This window comes from Tachysurus fulvidraco, chromosome 5 (assembly GCF_022655615.1).
Source record: "Tachysurus fulvidraco isolate hzauxx_2018 chromosome 5, HZAU_PFXX_2.0, whole genome shotgun sequence".
NCBI classification, from domain to species: Eukaryota; Metazoa; Chordata; class Actinopteri; order Siluriformes; family Bagridae; genus Tachysurus; species Tachysurus fulvidraco.
In genome coordinates, this window is record NC_062522.1 from 10,550,105 (window position 1) to 10,565,582 (window position 15,478).

The 15,478-nt window shown below is 40.1% G+C and overlaps 1 protein-coding gene across 3 annotated transcripts in view; it reads left to right on the forward strand.

The window, feature by feature from the left end:
- The window catches only part of cachd1 (cache domain containing 1), a 77,548-nt gene that overhangs the window by 9,157 nt on the left and 52,913 nt on the right, over positions 1-15,478 (forward strand). The window contains exon 1 of one of the 3 annotated variants that reach the window (XM_027146904.2): positions 8,181-8,408. The exons of 1 other annotated variant lie outside the window; for it this stretch is intronic. In XM_027146904.2, the coding sequence (XP_027002705.1) occupies positions 8,358-8,408 (51 nt within the window). In that variant the 5' untranslated portion in view covers positions 8,181-8,357. One more of the 3 variants, XM_027146905.2, reaches the window with a different exon arrangement.

Genomic DNA, 15,478 nt, shown 5'->3' on the forward strand with positions numbered 1-15,478 from the left:
TCGTGTTCTGTGCCGATACGAGTTTGTAACTCGGCTCTGTTTGATGTGCCGTCTTCAGAAAATCAGTGCTCCAGCTCTGCATTATTGATGGGTTTGTGTCAGTTTTCCTGCACCATGCATTTTAATTCAGTCTCCCCAACTGACATTTAGTGCTGAAGTGTCTGTGAATCTGTGGATGTGGATTTGGTGCGTTTGCTGTTCGAAATCTTCACAGTATGACAACCTGGTCTAAAAATGGCACAGTACTAATCAATCATTCAAAAACACTTTTTTTTTTTTTTAAACCAATCCTTTGAACAAAGTCTTCTTTCTTTGGTATAGAACAATAGCAAAGAAAGGTCGTCCAATACGGTTCCCTTTTTTTCTGTGTGAAATTTCTGAAAACGCAAGATATTTTGCATAAACGTCTTCCACTGGTTTTTAGTTGAAAGAGAATGTGGCTGGGAGGAAATAATCACTCGTTGAGAATCACTGAGAAATGAAAAACCCACTAGTACCGTTAAGCTAAAAATAAGTAGTTGTTTGGTTTAGTGTTGGTCTGCTGTGTCATGTTTTTCTGGGTGTTGTGCTAGCTGAGGTGTCTCTCTCTCACACACACACACACACACACACACACACACACACACACACACACACACACACACACACATTGGGAGCAGCACAGACGCAGTAATGCGATGTAGTTCAAGTTCAACTTTATTTCAGCCTTTTACCATGTAATGTTGTCTTCAGTAGCGGATCACGTTTGAAGAATAGGAAAAGTATTTTACCAAATATGTACCATGTTGCGGCCTCTTACATCTCCCATACTCGCACATTTCTTTAGCTTACACATTGCAAATGCAGATATGCAAATATCATAACAGCACCTACAGAAACCAGGGCTTCTTTTAAATAACGACTTATTTGAAACAAAGCTTATTTAAATGAACCGTTCTTTGCACTGTTTGCTCTAGACGGTGTTGTCGATATTTTGGCACGACTTAATGAACCTTTCATTCTCTGAGTTTGTTTCAGCTAATGCTTCGATGACTCGAGGTTGCAACTAATCATAGTTCCCACATTCCAACTAGTAAAAGCCAAGCAACTTGAAATTCCTACCGGTTTGCTCGGGGTAGTCTTCTCCACAACGACTTCTTTGCTTTTCTTGAATGGTGTGTATTTGCTTTAGCTCAGTCACTGTGCACACAAAACATTGACTGTACAGATCACTTTTCACACTTAGCTGGCTAAATCTACAAAAGTTAGCTAACAAAAGACCCCCCCAGCGATCTTATCGGGGTCAAAATCTATACGATTAAAACCAGAGAGTTACTGCTTAGTTGATTAAGTCGAAAGCAGCACAATCATTTACACCAACTTCTTCATTTGACTTTTCAAATCGTGTCTCTGAAGTGATATTTCCACCTTTCTTTGCTGGGTGGTTTTATTCGTCAGGGATGCGGTGCCATGTGTTTATCTTGGCGGGTTTTGTTGTCCGTGTGTACAGGGTTTTGGGTGTATCGCAGGTTATTGGATACTGATACCATCTTAAGAAGGCTGTGCTTTTAGTTTAAAAGGTTTTATAGCATTTTTTAAATCTCAATTACAATATTTTGCTAATCATGCTACAATGCGTTAATTCCAATTCCTAGTGAAAACCGCTTAGCACGATGTGCCTCTAAATGATATAATAGAAATAAAAAAGTTGAATTAGTCTTAGAACCGAATTTGAGTTAGTAGTAAACCAATAAAACTGAACATCTACCATATCTTTGACATTGTAATACTTCATATTTTGTGCATTTACAATTGTTTTTTTTTTTTTTTAGCAATTTAAATCTGTCAAAAAAACAGAAATTTGCATTGTACATTTTGAAAAGCAACTGCAGCAAAATCAAGAACTTTTTTATTTCACTTTTAACACCTCATGAATCAGAAATGCTTTTTGTTCACCTAGCAAAAAGAAAAAAGAATTAAACTTTAGTAATAGATACAAAAATATGAAAGTACTGATGTGCCTCAATATGGGAGATCGAGAACCAAACGCACAACAATATATTTGTTTGTTTATTACAATTTTTAGCAGACCAGAAACTGACAAATATATAGATATTGTTCTACAACATTATCTAACAATTTAGCCTGGTTGCCAGACCACATCCGTTTTTTAAAGCCTCTGTATCACACAAGCTAATCTAGATGTGAGCCTGGGTGAGCCTGATATGAGCAAACATTTTGCATCGATGCTATAAACACCGCTATGAATCGGATATGTCTTGACATTTAGGTTTGCTATCAAATTGGCAGGAATACATTTTAGACTTAAAGCAGTTGAAGCACATCTCTTAACATCGAACCAGCTTCTTCTTTTCCACTGTCTTCATCACAATATCAATAATGTTACCTTGTTCAGCTTTAGATAATAAACAAAAATATGTTTAATCTCTGTTTTTATATCAACTGAGGTAACGGTGCCATCGTACAGAGTGATTAAGTGTGAAATCATCAAACTGTAACAACTCCAACTGTTGTGTGATGATAATTAGCAGAATGTGTGTTCAAGAGGAAATATTAGCTTTAATCTATATACGTTTTTAATATGTACCATCTTTAGGTTTACCACAGTAAGAGTGTGTGTGTTCTTTGTTTATCATGTTAGTTCATCATGCTGCATTCAGGCTTTTCCAGCTGTGTTTGAGAACTATCGGGATCTTTCATCCCGATAGTCCTCTCTGTTTGGGTTTCTCTCCAAAGCCCATGGCAAGTGTTTGGTGTGTGTTTGCTTACAATGCCTGCTCTTCAGAAAAGTTGGGAAGTGCCAAAATCAACCGTTACATTCCTGCACTGGGAACAAGGAGCAGCTTTTGTTTTTTTGGATTAGCTCCAGTGGTTATTCACTTTGCAGGCCCACAAGTACACAATCTGAAATTCGACACCAAATATGTCTGACTGAGTTTGGTGTGTCGCATGCATAAATTCACTGAAGAGCAGATTCTAAACAAACACACATACCTCTAAGGAGCAAGGTCCGTTTTTTCAGAAGTGTTAAATATTGACTAAACAAACAGGTCCTAATTGCATGAGTTTTAGTTAAAAGGGTTTGTGTGTGTCTGCATCTGCACGCGTGTGTCTGCATCTGCGTGTGTCTGTGCCTGCGCGCGGGTGTCTGCGCCTGCGTGTCTGTGCCTGCGAATCAATCCAGCACCACTATCCTACTCCACATCATCCTGCCTTAATGTTCCTGTTTGTGAAATGAGTAAAACAGGCAACAAAGCAGTAAATATTAGATTCATTATTCACCATGTGACAGTGCGGCTCGATCCGGCACGCAGCGCTTCATGCTGATTTACACATTATCGCAGTTTACTGGTAAGGGAGAAAAGGGAGAAAATATAAACGATGATGCTGCTGATAAAACACTGAGTTTGCCTTTTGTTTTATTAAAATCTCGACATAATTAGCAATAAAGCAGGTTTGATTAAAAAGGCAGGAAAAATGCTCTATTAGTGGCTGAGAGAAATGTCCGTGCTAAGAACTCCTTTTAACAAGCGGAGCAGAAAGCCTGTCTGAGTGAGCCTAATGGACTTTGGCAGCACTGTGGGTTCCTGCTTACTGATGCCTGTCTGTAACCAGGCCCGTGTGTGTGTCTGTGTGAACGCTGCACACAGCCGAAAGACCCTTTGTCCTTCAGAGCAGAACTAGCAGCAGGATGTAGACAACGGGTGAGCAGCGCTGATCCTAAACCCAACAGTTCTCCTTGACCACTCGGATGGAGTTCCTCTGTTGGCCCACTATTCATTTTGGATCCCCTTCAAAAGAGCTTTCTGTAGTTAGCACATATGCCAAGTACATGGTTAAAGCTTGCTGATCTGCTCTGTTGTCACACACACATTCACACCCAGTGGTGCTCTAATTGAAATGCATCAGGTAGTTTTCTGAACGTAGAATATTCTGTATACATAGACTTCAGAATCTGATAAATGCAGCATAAATCTGCAAAAGTATTAATGGGGGGCAGAGCGGATTGGTGGTTAGTACATTTGCCTCGCACCTCCAGGGTTGGGGGTTCAATTTTCGCCCCTGTCCTGTGTGCACAAAGCTTATACCAAGTTTCTTCAAATGTTTAGACGTGTATCAGGGTTTCCTCCCTGCTCCAATGACATGTTGGTTGATTGGAAACTCGAAAATTCTCTGTAATTTGTGAATCGGTGTGTTTGTGTGTGATTGTGCTGTATGATGGGTTGGCACCTTGTCCAGGGTGTCCCCCATGTTGTCCCCTTGGACTGTAGTTTCCTCATGACTTTTAAAACTTTTTATCGTCATATTTAATGTTGCAAGACTTGCGGACAGCTGCAAGCTGCGAAAAAAGCACAACATATTAGAACAAGTGCATTCATTTAAATGATTGCTGTCCTTATAGCAACTTCTGACCAGACAGCAGCATGGTATAAAGTTTGTTATAAACGTTAACTTCTAAAATATAATTATTTGGTGCATCACAGTCATTTAATCTGCATTTTGCTCATTCAGTACGTCCGACAAAAGTTTTAGCTCCCACTTGGCATGATTACAGGGTGAGTTTACACTCAGTTGGTCACAATTATGCTGTTCATCAAAACAATGGAGAAAGGTTTTAGAACTAGACTAATGGCTGAGACCTAGATGTTGTAACATCTCTGTGATATTGAAGGGAGACAAATCTGTTCCGGAATGGCTGGAATGAAATCCCAAAACATTTTCCAGTTAGACATGTGCACCTGCTTGACAGGGATGCGTTGGCTCTGACCTGTCACCGAGGATCTCGATTTTAATCCTTCAGATGTACTAAAGGTCAGCAGGCGAGCATGCAAACAATGGTGGTCATGTAGCTGCCATATACTTGAGCATAACTCTGGCCTTACTCTCCCTTCACTGCTATTTTGTTTCCATCCTGAAAAAGAATGTTTTTTATTAACTTCTGTACAACAAACACACTATCTAAATGTGCTCCTTTAGTGTAATACACCTGTTATATTACCTCGGTTAATTAACAAAAAATGTTTTTAGACGTTTGTAAAAACTTGCTACTTTCCAGAGTAAAGTCCCTGCAGATCTGCCCCATGATGGCATTTCATCCTGTCAGCTGGCATCATCACTACATGTCTGAACCAGGGCAGAGGGTCATCGGGACACAGAAAGGACACAAATTCCCCAAATTACAAGAATTCTTACTTGTTAGCTGGAAAGGTCTGCAAATATAAAAACTAAAACTTTAAAGCAAAGCACTCTTTGGACAATTATTTAGACAATTAGGCCATGTATGGTGCAGTTTGGGGAAGATGCCTCTTTGATGTATCCAGGGATTCAATTTTTCATGCTTTGTGTCTTAATGATCTTCCCTCAATACTTCTCTGGCACAGCTGACTGGAACAGATGAATGCATTTGTATCTGCGTCTGTGCCGCTCGGCATCATTCGGGAAAAAGATGGGTAGATTACTGGATTTCATACCTTTCCAGTCTACAGCACCTCTTCTTTTCATCCCAGAATTTGCTGCTTGCTCACGGACACATCAGAGGCCACATTCTCAACATTTGCAATTCCTTAGCATGGATATGTATCTTGTTGGTGCACAGTTATAACTGCAAATGTTTCATAAGCCCTATTCGGACGGGACTAGTTTTCCAAACGACGTTTGAGTTAGAATTTTTTTCAGCCGACGTCTTGTCATTTCATGTATGGATTCGGACGGGACTAACATCTCTGTGTTTATTACGGAGGTAGGAGTGTCTGAGTTTTACTTGTGGGCGTTGCACAAGATCACATGTCCAAGATGCGTGGATTGCGTATGGTCATATGACCGATCAATAAAAAATGTTTAACATCATATGGTTTTATATAGAACTTCTTATAAACCCACTGGAATAAATAAGTTTTTATATAATTTTCACGTTATGTAATTGACTATAGAAATGAAAGTACTCTTACCTGAAACTGATATTACAGTAACCAGTCTTTACGTGAAAAATTTCTGTGATTTGGCTCTTTTTGTTGATTTAATTTTTTTATTTCTTCGCAGGGTAGCAAACACATTTACATCGATTATTGGTGTGCAGAAAGCAGAAACTTGAATACCGGTGCGCTAGGGTTAACACGGTAGTTCACGTTGACCAAAAACAGACAAGAAAACGCGTTTTGGAAAAAAAATTTGCGGCAATCACAGACATTCGCATTCAGACGGGATTAGATTTCTCAGAGGAGCGCCGAGTTTGCTGAAAAACAGTAGGTAATTTGCTCTGGGATTTTTGCACAGGTCGTGCGAGGAAAAGACAGACATGGCAGATTCGGACCAGATTAAAATCACAAAGTACGTCTGTGAAACTGAAATTTCTCTAACGGCCCCCTGTAAAACTAGTCCCGTCCAAATAGGGCTATAGGTGTCTTTTATATGCCCCATATGTAGACACCAGTTTCTCTGACCATGCTTTCCAACACTTCTGTCAGTAGACTGCTTCTACTTTTGCTTGCATTGTTACCCCTAATAAAATCAATGCTGCTTTTGTCCTCCTTTGCTTTTTTTTTTTTTTTTTTTTGCCACTATATGATGATCTTTGATAAGAGACGCACACGAGCATTATAGTGCGTTGGGGAAAAAGCCACATGAATTCTTCATAACGCTTGACCGCTCATCTGTTATGTATCTGATCAAGAACCACACATCATAGTCTCCGGTCTGATTTATAAAGATTTCCCGCTCCTAAAAAATAAAGCCCAGATTTTGTCATCGCCAGAAAGGCTTTTTTGATTCGTGTCATTTGAACGTAGCCTTGCAGTGCCATGCTATTTTCATTGTTTAGTATTGCTGCTCAGAAACAGTGAAAGATAAGCTGTTTAAGCATTTGTACATCTGTCTCTCTAGACATGATCTCACTTTTAATTTACCAGTCAAAAAAAGGACCACCCTTTCCTCACTAAAAGATTTACTGCCGCACTGTTTGTGGCTAGACTAATGCAAAAAGGTGCTTGACACAATAAGGCAAGTCCTGCTGAATCCAAACGGAGCTCTTTAGCCAGCGCTTGGTGTATTTTTTGGCAGGTCTAGATCAGAAACCTCACCGTTAACAAGTCCTCAGACAGTTCGATCGCATTATTCTAGTCACTTCCAAGAGACTCGCTTGATTTGAGCTGCACTTTGTTTTTGTAAAGTATAGGCTCTTTTTCCCCTCATCTGCATCGGCACAAAAACCACGAAATCTGAACAGCCATTTATCTCTCTCTCTACATTCCCCTGAGCTCTTAGCTTAAACACTGTTTCTGTAGTTTAAACGATTTCATATAAAGCCCTAATAAGGTTAAAATGCTCAGAACAAAGTCCTTCATAAGCAGCGTTCGTATGGTTTGGTCTGCCCAGGAGACTGGGTGCGAAGGGGCAGCATTTCCTGGCTCAGGTCTCACTATCTGTCTGTTATAGGCTGGAGAGGCTTATGAGGGCTGGAATAGCTGGTCATCCTGTGTGCCAGAACAGCCAGCACATGAGCCATGAAGGCACGCTAACTGGATGTACTCCTATAAATGGGAATCATTCAAAACACACTGTATACTTTTTTTTTTCTTTGCTTTTTCAATTCACCTGCTTCTGAGTTTCAATGTACCATTTGATCAAGTGTCAGAGGGAGTGTGGAGATTTGTTTTCATAGGTTTGCTAAAGTCACTAATTAACGACATTTGGCAGATGCCCTTATCAAGAGCAGCTTACATTTATCTCATTTAAACAGTGCAATTGAGGGTTATGGCCTTGCTCAGGTGCCCAGGAGAGGCAGCTTTGTGAACCTGGGATTTGAATTCACGACTTTCTGATCAGTAGTCCAACACTTTAACAACTTCCCCTCACTTTCTCTCAGTTTCCTGCTAATTAAAAGAAAGTCTAAATCTAGAATGAGTCAAGATGTGAATGAATTCTAGAATGAGTCAAGAATATAGTAGCTACTCACTCTCACTCATTTTCTATAGCTTAACCGAACTACTCGGGTCACGGGGAGCCTGTGCCTATCTCAGGCATACTCGGGCATCAAGGCAGGATACACCCTGGAAGGAGTGCCAACCCATCGCAGGGCACACACACACACACACTCTCATTCACTCACAGACTCTCACACTACGGACAATTTTCCAGAGATGCCAGTCAACCTACCATGCATGTCTTTGGACCGGAGGAGTAAATCGAAGTACCCGGAGGAAACCCCAGAGGCACTGGGAGAACATGCAATCTCCACACACACAAGGTGGAGGCGGGAATCAAACCCTCAACCCTGGAGGTGTGAGGCGAACGTGCTAACCACTAAGCCTTCGTGCCCCTGAATATAGTAGCTAGATCTTTATATTTAGTCAGAGAACGAAATGAAAACAAAGGGGAAAAAAGAAGAGAATTTGACAGTGGAATCTACAGCGGTAAGCAGAACAGGGTTGGACTTGTAGGAGCTGGGAGCTTGGTGAAACAATCTCCCTTTAACTAAATGCACCGGTGTCGCAACAACAATTCCCCGGATTTGATGGGTATGAATGTCTACTGAAGCAAATCCAAAACAAGTCAAAGTGCATGTATGCATTAATCAATGGTTCAAATGAAAGAGTGTGGAATTAGCCAGTAGGTGACGTTTCCAAGGTGTGTCTTCGGTATAAAAATACACAAGTTGTATGACTTTGTACTGCGTGATTATTTTTCCAAAAGGCTAGAATCAGTAAGTCTATTGGATGGGTGTATAATTGAAACTGTCTGTCTTTCTGTCTGTCTCTTCTAAATGACTGTATACTTTTCTAATGCCCCTCCATGATATGAGAGGTTTTATTTGGTTAAATTCACGCATGTGCTATGTAACCTTGGGTAGTTTCAAGAATTTTTGGTTTCTTTAATTGAGAGTAATTATGCATGACTTTTGTCTTTGGCCATCATTATTGCTGGAAGGTTCCACTGGTTGGTCAGTGTTCTTTTTTTGTTGTTGTTTTGAGAGTTTTTTCCCCCCAGAACCTTTGTCTTCATGTTTAGAAACTTGGAAGAGAGCCACAATGGGTGACTACCTTCTATTTATGATATAGTGATATAATTCTCTCTTCCCTACTATAAACACCATTCATTATTTCTGCGTACCGTTTTTAGCGTCATATTTGGAGTCTGATTGGGAGTTTCTGGATAATTGTTGCACAGTCGGGCTGAAAAAGGTGCTGTACCTCTCTGAGTAGATGGATCAGCTTCAGGAATGTCAAGCAGAGCGTTTTGCTTTCACTCCCTCTCGTCCTGCACTTTCTCAGCATCATGTGAGGCTCATTTTGCTTTTGAAGCTTAGGACCTGGCACTGCCAGACACAGGTCTTGCATGCCTCCCAAATTTATCCAGAGAGACAGAGTACGCCGAGTCACCCTCACATGTACCTTGGCCAACTCTTGGAGGCGGCTATACACAGTGAGCTAATTTTAGGTGCAGGAGCCTCAAGATGGTGCATGGCTATTGATTTATGAACTGAATTTGGATTTACTGACTCGCCAGACTTGAAGAAGTGCTTTATAGTAGTTTCCCACTCCCATGAAAACTGGGAAATTTGGGATTTAGGTAACACCTTAACAACACAGTTAATGAATTTGTAATCGAATACGCAGCTTACTCCCATTTTTCATTCTCTCGAATGTCCATTTCTTGCCAAACCCTGAGAAAAATGAAGGCCTACGAAACTGATATTTAAACCTCGGTTACGTTTCTGTCACATACCACAACTATAGTCGCAAGTGCTCTCCCTTCCTTTCTTGGCCGAGGCTTGGATCAGATGTGCTGGAAGCCCTGCGGCTGCGGCCGCATGTGGAAAAGGGAAGGTAATAAAACACCGGGCCTCTCAACTGTTGTCGTTGTTACTCAGGCCCCCTTCACATGTGGAAACCATTATATCCTGTCTGCAGGATTGAAAGAAAACAGGCCGGCAGTGAGCTGCAGATCTGCTCCAGATTCCGCGGCATGACCCAGTCTCTCAGCGGGGCCCTCACTGTTTTTACAAAGGGGTTTTGTTATTGCAGATCGCCAGGCTCCGTCAGCCCTCTGCTCACACTCGCTCACTTTCTGCAGCAGCCACAGGACACACACGGTCAAGTCTGCAAGGACCGATGGCACCCATTCGGACTTGCACTTAGTTAAATCATTCACACATTCTCATATATTTCTTTCTTGTTGACCAGGTGAAAATTTCTACTTTTCCTTAAACGGCATAACCAGCCACGCTTAAAGTACCCAAGAGTCCACGGATTTCAAAGCTTACTAACATAATGCTTTTCTGTCCTGCTTCTTTGTTTCTATGGAAACGGTCACTTATCTATGAGTTTATTTGTGTAAATGCAAAAAGTCTTATTTTAAATAGCTTATGCTCCATTAAGATTACATGGGACTTTTTCTGTTCTGTTCTTTTTCTTATTGCATGGGAAACGACTCCTCCTGTTAAGTTCTCTGCCTGGAAACTTAAGTTTTGGATTTACTGTGCTCAATAAGAGGATTTGGGCTTTGTTGGAGACTCAGTACATTTGTTAGTAAGATGCAGGATTAGCAAACTCTTTGCATTTTCATCCAGATCAGGATCTGACAAACAACATCAAGAACCCGAGCCTGCACAAAGCTCAGCTGGCAACAAGGTTATGCTGTAATCTTTCAATACAGAAAAAGACAGTTAAATAAGGGATTCTGTAGATCTGACTCAATGTATTACTGCGTTCAAGTTTGTTTTCCTTGATGTAAGCTGCTATCTGGAAGCATGTGCACATGGATGTCCTGAGAGTCAGTCCAGTTCTAATCTTCAAGATCCAGAGAAGTTATCAGGTGCTTACTTACTTACAGGACCTTTCTGTGTGAACAAACTTTTTCAGGATCTCAGGAGCTTTAGATGAATCCTGGACCAGGCGAACTGGAGTTTATCGCCAACCTGCTATGAGTTTCCACAGAAACGAACTGGTTTTGTTGCTAAGTGTTGTTTATGTGACGATGTAACCAGTCTAGCATAGTGTAGCGGTGTTTGTGTGCAGCTGCTACTCATGTTGATTAGAACTTATTTGAACATGCAGAGAAACACAATGCACAATTTTATCGCTTTGTTCTCTGCTACTTTCGCTGAGCTTCTTTTTTTTTTTTTATCTATTTATTCCTTTTGAAGTTTACGTTCATTTATGATTTGTTCAAATGAAGCTGGTGAAGTCCACCACGGCTAAACAACTTTTTTCTGGCGTTTTTCCGGTGCACTATTTACTGGGCATGTTGGCATGGTAGCTAGCAACCAACACTGTTGTGCAGAACTTCCTGCCAATACTAATTTTTTTTTTTTTTAATTGGTTGGTTATTCTGATGTACATAAACATATCGATACAGTCTCGAGTACACAATAAACAACAATTACACTGTACACTGCAACACAGAGGATCAAGAGAGCTTGTTAATGTGGCACCAGAGAGGTGTCCATATCTGCCAAAAATCATTAGACTCTTGATGAATATCATAAGTGAGTTTCTCAAGTAGAAGTAATATAGACATTTGAGATAACCACAATTTAAAAGAAGGTACCTGAGGAGATTACAATTTAAAAGAAGGTACAAGGTAAAAGAAGGTATCATGGTAACAATATACATTTCTTTGGCAATGCTACTTTATCTTCACCCCTGCAATGTACACACCCCCTGATGTAACAGGCTTGGAACCTATTTTTTCATTTTAATTAACTAAATATTTTTCTTCCCCGTCCCAAAATATCTGTGTCTGGATGTGATTGATGAATGAAAAAGGTTCACGTATTAATTGGTTTTAACAACCTGTTGGGCCAGCAAGCAGTTCCTAATGTGTTTTTTTATATGAGCAGCACAGCAAAGGGAAGGTTTCTGTGACATTTTTATAAACAAGTCATTTGAATAACTCTGTTACATAAATGCTTTTGGACATCTGGCTTGTTATTCATGATGACTTTACTTTCATGTCTGCTACCCCATAGCAGCTGAGGTTTTAGTCAGTATATCATGTTTGAAACACATCAGTCACTTGGATAGCTGCATATCCAGATGCAGGAATTCAGATTTTTCCCTGCTGTGTCTTTGGAAGCACAAAAGAAAAAGAAAGTGTTTGTGAGTGAGTGCATGTGTTTGTGTGTTTGTTGGTGGCAAAAAATAGAAAACTGGCATCAGATGGGACCTGATTCTAGGCCAGTGGCTTTGTAGTGCAATGAGCCTATGACTGCTGGGAGCAAGAGCTGGCAATAAGGTGCAGAAGGAAGGGGATGAAGGTAGCAGCAGCAGGAAGCTTCACATCAGCACACACTCGTGCCTTTTGTTCTCTCGGCTTTCATCTTCTCTATTTGGACCCAGTTTCTCTGCTACAGCAGGTAGACAGTAAGCTACATCACCAATGAGGAAATATGCAGCTTCAGCCACCTAGAATGATGCTACTGCGACAGGTTTTCTGTGTGTGTGTGTGTGTGTGTGTGTGTGTGTGTGTGTGTGTGTGTGTGTGTGTGTGTGTGTGTGTGTGTGTGTGTGTGTGTGTGTGTGTGTGTATGTATGTGTGTGTATATATATATATATATATATATATATATATATATATATATATATATATATATATACTATCTATATATATATATATATATATGAAATATACACACATATATGCAGAAATACTGTGTGCATATGTGTGTGTGTGTATATTTATATATATATAATATATATATATGAAATATACACACATATATGCAGAAATACTGTGTGTGTGTGTATATATTTTTATATATATATATATATATATATATATATATATATATATATATATATATGCACACAGTATTTGATTTGATTTGTATTTAATTTGATATGAATTTCAATAAATGGTGCAAAAAGCCATTTTTTTCTGGATGTAGCTAAAATGCTCAATCCATATTAAAAATAGAACACCTAGCTAGACATTTAAGCTACTACCATCCCACAGCCAGTCCATGTTCACCACAAGCAGCAGCATGAACTCACTCTGAAGTATTTTAACTCTGGTATGGAGTCATGATCGATTTAAGGTTCGGTCCAGTGCCCATCGTGCAGGAGGTAAGGGAGGACTAGAGCACCTTTCCTGCTTTCCCTTGCTGGTACGCTCCATAATTTAATGAGAATTAGCCAGCCAGGAGTCTAGCTTTGGAGATGCATGTATTGCTAACAGGTTTATTCTCAGCCATCCCAACAATACACCAGAAGCTACAGCACTGTGTCATGAACGCTACAAAGACTCCTCTCCGGTGGCTTATTCATTCATTTATTTATTTATTTTTCTTTCTTTTATAGGAAAACTTTGCACTTCATTTAGACTTGACACTTGCTGAATAAACATCTGCAAAACTTTAAGCAGGTATATCTGAATCTCTTAATACCTGCAATTTGAATATCAGCAAAAAGTTGATGTATAGCTGAGCTGGTGTGCATGTTGTTCTCTATTTCGGTAACATCTTGGGTTTTTAACCCAATAGATCCCTTCGGCCTTCCAACCAGGATCTATTGTTTACCCCAAAGTCGAGGCTTAAGTGCAGGGGAGATCGTGCTTTCTGTATTTCTGCCACTGTCCATTAGACAAGCCTCTTCTCTTAAAATGTTTACGTCCCGGCTAAAGACATTTTTTTCATTTTCAAAAGTGTATGGCTGATGGGATATTTGTACGATTTTATAATTTTTGTTTGTTGCGTGTTTTTCTGTTCTTAATGATCTAATGAAAAGCACATTGGTTGACGGAAGTTTAATTAATTGTGCTATATAAATTGTCATTGTCATTGTCATTATTAAGCAAGACATTTGTTTGAGTTACTATGATCATGTCTGACCATGCCTCTGTCAAAGAATGATGGTATCAGGGTACAATAAGCTTGACCTGTTTCAGGCTTCTATTGAACTGCAGTTCATTTTAACCCTTGGGTTAATGAGATTAATAATCTCTCAGCACAACATTTTCTTAAACCAAAGCGGCTGCTGCAAGAGCTCTTTGTAAGTGGATTTGTTTTGTTATTTTGCAGGATTTGGCGTGTGTAGACTAGTGTAACGTTACCTCCACTATCCTTAATTGAATTGGAAGAAACCCGCAGAGATGTAATAGTCGGGGTTGTTAGCATGAGGTGTGAAATCCCGGCTCTGACAGTTAGTTCCTCGACCCAAGCTACGCCACGTGTTTATCATCGCTTTCTGCTAGTGATGTGTTTAATTTAAAATTTCAACAAACTAGCAATCTAATTTAAATCACCCCACTCCTGACCAGGCGGTTCCTAAGGGCGAAGGAACAAACACTGTAGAAGCATCAAGCAGCAAATCACATGCTGTTTTCTGTAGAATCTACTTTATAATCACGCTCCATGTCAGTAGGTTGCACTGGGTCAACATTTTGATTGTAGGCTGCTTAAGGGTTTTGAAGAGGGATTGTGTATCGGTCTGTAGCGTGCTGTGTATTTGTGTCTATGCTCTGATATTGTGCTGAGTAGGCTAGTGCTATTTTACAGCCTTGTGCCACAGCGAGCTTACGTCACGGTAACATTGTGCAGGTCCCATATTCGCACATATCTCGAGGTTTCACTCTGCATACGCTCCCTTCTGAAGGTTCAAGGACCTTTCACGCAGCAGGTTTCGCCGTGTCTAGTCAGAGCTCTCGGGTTTCAAGCTGTGAAATTCCTCCCCAGCGTAGCCATAGCTGTGAAAGCCATCAGAGCGTTTTGGGAAAACAAACCCTCTAGAGTGGGAACCAAGCACTCGCGCCTCTGCTGCAAGTGCGTTTTCATTTTATTTGAATGTAAAAGCATGTGAAAGTGTGCGCTTTTAGAGTCATCCTAGAGAAATCTGCTTTCTGTCACATATAGCAGTCAGACACTTATAATACAGAATCTCAGATTTGATTGGTCAAGCAGCATTCTGGGAGTTATTATGAAAACCTGTCCATTTGATGAGTAGATTAATAAAAGAAAAGACGTTGAGTTTACTCAATTTATGCAAATTACTGGATGCTAGCTAGCCAGTGTGCTGTAAAGTAAGTACAGCTTCTTTAGGATATATTTCCTCAAAGAAATTTTGGCGGAGCAAAAACACAGAACATTCGTCCATTTTGTTTCTAAACGTAAATCGTTTAGTTATATTAAACTGGATATAATCGACTTTATGAACGTCAGTATTGTTGGGATTAACTAATGGCTCTCAACTCAAATCACTAGCTCTGCAGATATTCAGAGAAACCTCACTCTCGCTTGTGCGCAACCTATTGTAGAGCTAGATGGAGAAATGTTTATTAATGGATATTTTCCTACATTTTCTATATTACCACTGTCACAAAAGCCAGACTTTTGCAGGTCAGAGCTAGAAACTCCTGGAGGAGCCTGAGAGCGAGCGAAACTGCTTGCAATGCTCCGACACAGAACAGACTTCAGCCTGTTGAATATTTACTTTTTTTATTTTGTGTTCATATTATTCCCATTTTGACAGTGATGTTTTTTTTCTCA